This window comes from Mandrillus leucophaeus, unplaced genomic scaffold (assembly GCF_000951045.1).
Source record: "Mandrillus leucophaeus isolate KB7577 unplaced genomic scaffold, Mleu.le_1.0 Scaffold109, whole genome shotgun sequence".
Taxonomy (NCBI): Eukaryota; Metazoa; Chordata; class Mammalia; order Primates; family Cercopithecidae; genus Mandrillus; species Mandrillus leucophaeus.
Window position 1 is genome coordinate 612,025 of NW_012099098.1, and position 6,561 is coordinate 618,585.

Sequence of the window (6,561 nt, forward strand, 5' to 3'; positions counted from 1 at the left end):
GGTCTAGAACTCCTGACCTCAGGTGATCCGCCCGCCTTGGTCTCCCAAAGTGCTGGGATTACAGGCATGAGCCACTGCACCCAGGCCAGACAACGTTCTTTTTTGAGATGGAGTCTCGCTCTGTCACCCAGGCTGGAGTGCAGTGGCACAATCTCAGCTCACTGCAACCTCCGCCTCCTGGGTTCAAGCAATTCTCCTGCTTCAGCCTCCCGAGTAGCTGAGATTAGTGGCGCCCACCACCACACCTGGCTGGCTAATTTTTTTTTTTTTTTCCGTGATGGAATCTCGTTCTGTCACCCAGGCTGGAGTGCAGTGGCACGATCTCAGCTCACTGCAACCTCCGTCTCCCGGGTTCAAGCAATTCTCCTGCCTCAACCTACGAAGTAGCTGGGATTACAGGCACATGCCACCATACCTGGCTAATTTTTGTATTTTTTTAGTAGAGACGGAGTTTCACCATGTTGGCCAGGCTGTTCTCAAACTCCTGACCTCAAGTAATCCACCATGCCCAGCCTCAGAGAACATATTTTAAGAAAACAAAATGAGACCACACGATGTGTGTCTGCCAGCCATTAATCATTCTCCTACCGAATAAAAAGCTCAAGTCTGGAACTCTCTTTCCTTTGCCCTGGGCTGAACCCCTCCCTGACTCCCCACTGCCCCTCTCCTGACTTTCAAGGTCATTCCAGTGCTTCCTGGCTCGGATTCAACACCATCTAAGACGGTACTTGTCTACTAGGGGCTGAGCACTTCATGTGAATGATTTCATTACATCTCTCTAAGGCCCTCTCAGGTTGGGCACCAATCTTACTTTCTTTTTACAGACAAAGAGAAAGGCTCAGAGGATGGGCATGCGGGGCTGGAGGGACAGAGCTGGACCCCAAGCTCACCTCTTTGCAGTGCTGTTCCCTCAGGAGGTCTCGGAGGGTGCGGTTGGTCTCCTCAAATGTGCTCAGCTTCTGCAGGAGAAGTTCCTTCTGCCTTGTCAGGGTGTTGATGTCCGTGCAGGTCATTTGTTTCTCCTGGAAGACAAGCAGGCAGTCTTACAGATGCAGGGGAAGAAGGGAAGAAGCAGGCCCCATGGGCACTCAAGAGGGCTGGTGCCAGAAAGCCCAGACAAGGAGAAACAGGCTGTGTACGGTGCCAAGGTGATCAAGGGCAGGCTTCCTGGAGGCGGTGGACCTAAAGGGACAAGCAGGAGCTAAGCCTGCTCCGAGCAAAGGTGGAGAAAGGGGTGGGAGGGCTCAGTGCAGGTGAGCACAGTCAGGGCAGACTTCCTGGAGGAAGCAAAGCAGGATGACAAGAGCTGGTGGCTGATACTTGCAGGAATCAACCACATGCCTTGACTCACTGTGATCCCAGGTGACCCATGATGAGGTCTCCTTAGAGGCCCTGGTGACCAGAGGTCATCTTCAAGGGTCAAGGACTAGGAAGTGAGAGTGGTGGGTGGAGGCCTAGTTAAGCATGCCCTCCCCCAGCCTGAAGATGTCATAAAGTCTGCCTGATGATGCGTAAAGACCCTGCCCAGCCTGCAGCTGCCCCCTCCCTGGGCCAGTTCCATGGCTGGGGTCCTCCCACCTGCCACCTACCGTTTTCAGCTTCCCGATGGTATCCTTCAAGGCCATGACCTGCTTGGCAGCCGCAGCCCCGTCCATTTCAGCCTCCACCAGCTTGGACATGAGGCACTCCTTCTCCTGTTGTAGGTGTTTCTTCTGAAGTCTGGGGCCAGAAAGACAGGGCTCTGTGAGCCCTCCCGGGCCCCCGCATGCCCAGAGCTCCAAGGCTTGCCTCACAATGCCCTAGGGGGCTCACCTCTGGTCAGGGAAAAGTGGGGGAGGGGGCAGGGACAGCCCTTCTGGCCTAGGTGGCCTTCAGAAAGGAGCAGGGCCAGAAGTTACATCTGCCTAGGCACCAGACCAGGGCCTCCACACCAGGAGACATTAACTACATGCGGCCTTCTTTCTCTCAAACAGCCACCAGTGTCACGCCTCCTACCCACCATCTTCAGATATGCTTTTGAGCCCTTCTACCTCTTCTCTATACTGGAGCCAAAGCTAGTCAGGCCACCTCCCTGCTTTTAAAACCTTTCCGTGGCTGTAGGCTGGGTACAGTGGCTAACGCCTGTAATCCCAGCACTTTGGGAAGCCGAGGCGGGTAGTTCACTTGAGATCAGGTGTTATAGACAGCAGCCTGGCCAACAGGTGAAACCCCATCTCTACTAAAAATACAAAAGTTAGCCAGGCATGGTAGTGGGCACCTGTAATTCCAGCTACTTGGGAGGCTGAGGCAGGAGGATTGCTTTAGTCAAGGAGGTAGAGACTGCAGTGAGCCAAGATCACGCCACTGCACTCTAGCCCGGATGACAGAGTGAGACTCCATCTCAAAAATTTTGAGACACCTCCCAGGATCAAGCAATTCTCCTGCCTCAGCCTCCTGAGTAGCTAGGATTATAGGCACCCGCCACCAAGCCCAGCTAATTTTTTGTAATTTTAGTAGAGATGAGGTTTCGCCATGTTGGCCAGGCTGGTCTTGAACTCCTGACCTCGTGATTCACCTGCCTTGGCCTCCCAAAGGGCTGGGATTACAGGCGTGAGCCACCGCGCCTGGCTAAATAAATTAGCTAACTAAAATAAATCCTTTCCATGGCTTCCAAATGCCCTCAATGGAAATGCCTCCAAGTGGCTGCTGAGAGCTGACCCCCTACCAACCTGTGTGGCCCCCTTATCCTCTGCCCACCCACTCTGGCCTGCTTTCCATTTCTCAGCACAAATACCTTCCCACCTTGGGGCCTTCGCCTAAGAAGTTCCCACTGAGTAGCGTGCTTTCTTCCCCAGCACCCACCTGCCGAACACTTAACCATCCTGCAGGACACCCCTTAAATATCACTTGTTCCAGAAAGTTCCCTGCTACCCAGCCCCACACCGCAATCCACAGGGTCCTCCCTTTCCCTCATAGTACAAATCATAAGCACAATCAGGTAATTAACTGTAATTAACTGTGTGACTGTTGAACAGGCTCCAGGGCACAGGCACAGTGCCTATGCCCACCCCCTCCGTTGCTTTCCATTATTGCCCAGCGCTCAGGGCAGCCTAGCAGGGAGGAATAGATCAGCGGGGGCAGGGCAGGCGCCGCCTTACATGGTGTAGTCCTTCTCCTCCTTCATGCGCTCGATGTTGTGCCTCAGCACCGTGTTCTCATGTTCAGTCTCGGCCAGTTCGTGGGCCACCTCCTCCAGTTCTTCCTTCCGCTCCTCCAGGAACCTTTTGGCCATCTGGCGCTCACCCTTCTGCATTTTGACCTGTGCAGGGGGACCCAGGCAGGAGCCACTGAGGGGAGTCTTTCCTCTATGCCACATTGCTAAGCTCAATGCACTGGATGAAAATAAGGCCCCGGCTGGGCATGGTAGCTCACGCCTGTAATCCCAGCACTTTGGGAGGCCAAGGTGGGTGGATCACTTGAGGTCAGGAGTTCAAGGCCAGCCCAACCAACATGGTGAAACCCTGTCTCTACTAAAAATTAGCCAGATGTGGTGGCGCGTGCCTATGATCCCAGCTACTCTGGAAGCTGAGGCAGGATGGAATCACCTGAACCTGGGAGCCAGAGGTTGCAGTGAGCCGAGATCGTGCCCACTGCACTCCAGCCTGGGCGACAAGAGCGAGACTCCATCTCAAAAATAAATTAAATAAATAAATAAATTAATTAATTAATTAAATAAGGGGCCCTCCAATTGAGAACGACACAGGCTGCGTGCCAGGGCCTTATGGGTGCAATCTCAGTTAACTGACATGAAGACTGACTCTCCTGGGATTCACCTGCCTTGGCCTCCCAAAGGGCTGGGATTACAGGCGTGAGCCACCGCGCCTGGCTAAATAAATTAACTAAAATAAATCCTTTCCATAGCTTCCAAATGCCCTCAATGGAAATGCCTCAAAGTGGCTGCAATGCTGATTCTCTTTTTGTAGATGAGAAAGCTCAGTAGAGAGAGCCCCAGTGACTTGTGGGTTGGGAACGAAGCCAGGTTGCAAACCGTGGTTTGGCTGGCACACCATAGGAGGAGAGACATCACAACAAGGCTCCTGCACTTTGAGTTATAGGGAAAGACGGGCTTTTTTGTTTTTTCTCTTGAGATAGGGTCTCGCTCTGTCATCCAGGCTGGAGTGCAGTGGCACGATCTCAGCTCACTGCAACCTCCGCCTCCCAGGTTCAACAGATTCTCGTGCCTCAGCCTCCCAAGTAGCTAGGATTACTGGCGTGTGCCAACATGCCCGGCAAATTTCTGTATTTTTAGTAGAGACGGGTTTCACCATGTTGGCCAGGCTGGTCTTGAACTCCTAACCTCAAGTGATCTGCCCTCCTCAGTCTTCCAAAGTGCTGGGATTATAGGCGTGAGCCACCGCACCCGGCCAAGAAGGGCCTATTGCCAGGCAGCCTGCCCTAGGTTCTCCAGGAGGTTTTCTGGACCTCAAGTACTGGGTGGAGGATGAAAGACACAGGTTGTGTTAGCAGTGAAGACATATGTTGAGATAGCAATCCAAGCCCAAGGCCTGGATTTTAATGACAACTCTGCCAACTTCCTAGTTGGGGACCTTGGACTTCCAGGTTCTATTTCCAATTTCATTGCCACATCCCACCCCAAGAGACAGCACAGCAACTAAGGACACACTTCCTTGGCTTCTTTGGGGCTTTGTTTTTGTTAATTTTTTTTTTTTTTTTTTTTGAGACAGAGTCTCTCTTGCCCAGGCTAAGTGCAATTGTGCGTCTTGGCTCACTGCAACTCTGGCTTCTGGGTTCAAGCGATTCTACCACCTCAGCCTCCTGAGTAGCTGAGATTACAGGCACAAGCCGCCATGCCCGCTAAGTTTTGTTTGTATTTTTAGTAGAGATGGGGTTTCACCATGTTGGTCAGGCTGGTCTTGAATTCCTGACCTCAGGTGATCCACCTGCCTCAGCCACCCAAAGTGCTGGGATTACAGGCGTGAGCCACCACACCCAGCCTGTTTTTGTTAAACTTTATATAAAGTGGAAGGCATAGGCCCTAGTTTCCCAGGTGTTTCATCTCTATAATGAAGACAATACCACCACTGGCTTCACATGCTGTTTTAAAAAGTCAGATCAGACCACCCATGTAGAGCACCAGGACAGCTACATGCTCAATAGAGAGGGCCCTTGTTGGTGGGATGGGATCCCATGCTGCCCCAGCTACCTCCCCGGGCAGGCACCTGAAGCCCAGGACAACCCTGCAGAGGAAGGAGGTCAGAAGGCCTGCAGAGGCAGGCTGAGGGACCAGGCAGGAAATCCATCTGGGTGCTCCTGCACATCCTCAGGGTACTAGCTGTCCCAGCCCCCTACCTCCCTCACCTCAGACTTCAGACAACCAACCGCATTCATTAGACTATCAATCTTCTTATCACAACGGTTCATTTTACAGTGACTTGAGTCATCATCTTCTGTAGAGAGGTCACTTAACCGCATCACTGAGACCAGCTTTTCTGAAGATGGTGGCGTGATCTCCAGGCAATGAGGTGGATTCTGATGTAGAAGAGGGAGAAACAAATGAACTCAGAGGGCAGAACCTTGACCATGAGTTCCACCACTGGAGGCTTATTTACTGATTAGACGGGAAAAGCTGTAACAGCTAACTTGGGGGCCCCAGGAAGAACCATACTCTGAACCCTCGTGATGGAACATCACCTATCCATGTTTAAATGATGGTGTTGGAGAATTCCCAACATCAAAATTAAAAGTTTGGGTTACAATGTTATGTTTAAAATAAAGAACATAGGCTGGATATCCTGTAAAGTCAGTATTTTGGGAGGCCAAGGCGGGAAGCCAAAACCAGCCTCAGCAACATAGCGAGAACTTGTCTCTACAAAAGTAAAAAACATTAGCTGGCGCTGGGCACAGTGGCTAACACCTGCAATCCCAGTGCTTTGGGAGGCCAAGGCGGGTGGATGACCAGAGGTCAGGAGTTCGAGACCAGCCTGACCAACATGGTGAAACCCCGTCTCTACTAAAATACAAAATTAGCCGGACATGGTGGTGCATGCCTGTAATCTCAGCTCCTCAGGAGGCTGAGGCTGGAGAATTGCTTGAAACCGGGAGGTGGAGGTTGCAGTGAGCCGAGATCGCGCCATTGCACTCCAACCTGGGCAACAAGAACGAAACTCCCATCTCAAAAAAAAAAAATCAGGTGGGTGTAGTGGTGCATGCCTGTGGTCCCAACTACTCAGGAGGCTGAGGCAGGGGATTCCTTGAGTCCAGGAGTTCAAGACTGCAGTGAGCTATGATAGCACCACTGCATGCCAGCCTGGGTGACAGAGAGAAACCCTGTCTCTAACAATGACAAGACTAATAAAGAAATGATATAACAAGGCCAGGCGCAATGGCTCAAGCCTGTAATCCCAGCACTTTGGGAGGCCGAGACAGGCGGATCACGAGGTCAGGAGATCGAGATCATCCTGGCTGACACGGTGAAACCCCGTCTCTACTAAAAAATACAAAAACTTAGCCGGGCGAGGTGGCGGGCGCCTGTAGTCCCAGCTACTTGGGAGGCTGAGGCAG

The 6,561-nt window shown here is 52.1% G+C and overlaps 1 protein-coding gene across 11 annotated transcripts in view; it reads right to left on the reverse strand.

Annotated features, from left to right (window-relative positions):
• The window catches only part of ODF2 (outer dense fiber of sperm tails 2), a 62,097-nt gene that overhangs the window by 35,435 nt on the left and 20,101 nt on the right, over positions 1–6,561 (reverse strand). For 10 of the 11 annotated variants that reach the window (XM_011987760.1, XM_011987789.1, XM_011987770.1 and 7 more), the window contains 4 exons: positions 5,359–5,529; positions 3,138–3,298; positions 1,590–1,719; positions 891–1,022 (listed from right to left, as the gene is read on the reverse strand). In XM_011987760.1, the coding sequence (XP_011843150.1) occupies positions 891–1,022; positions 1,590–1,719; positions 3,138–3,298; positions 5,359–5,529 (594 nt within the window). The remainder of the gene's footprint in view (positions 1–890; positions 1,023–1,589; positions 1,720–3,137; positions 3,299–5,358; positions 5,530–6,561) is intronic. The other variant, XM_011987826.1, reaches the window with a different exon arrangement.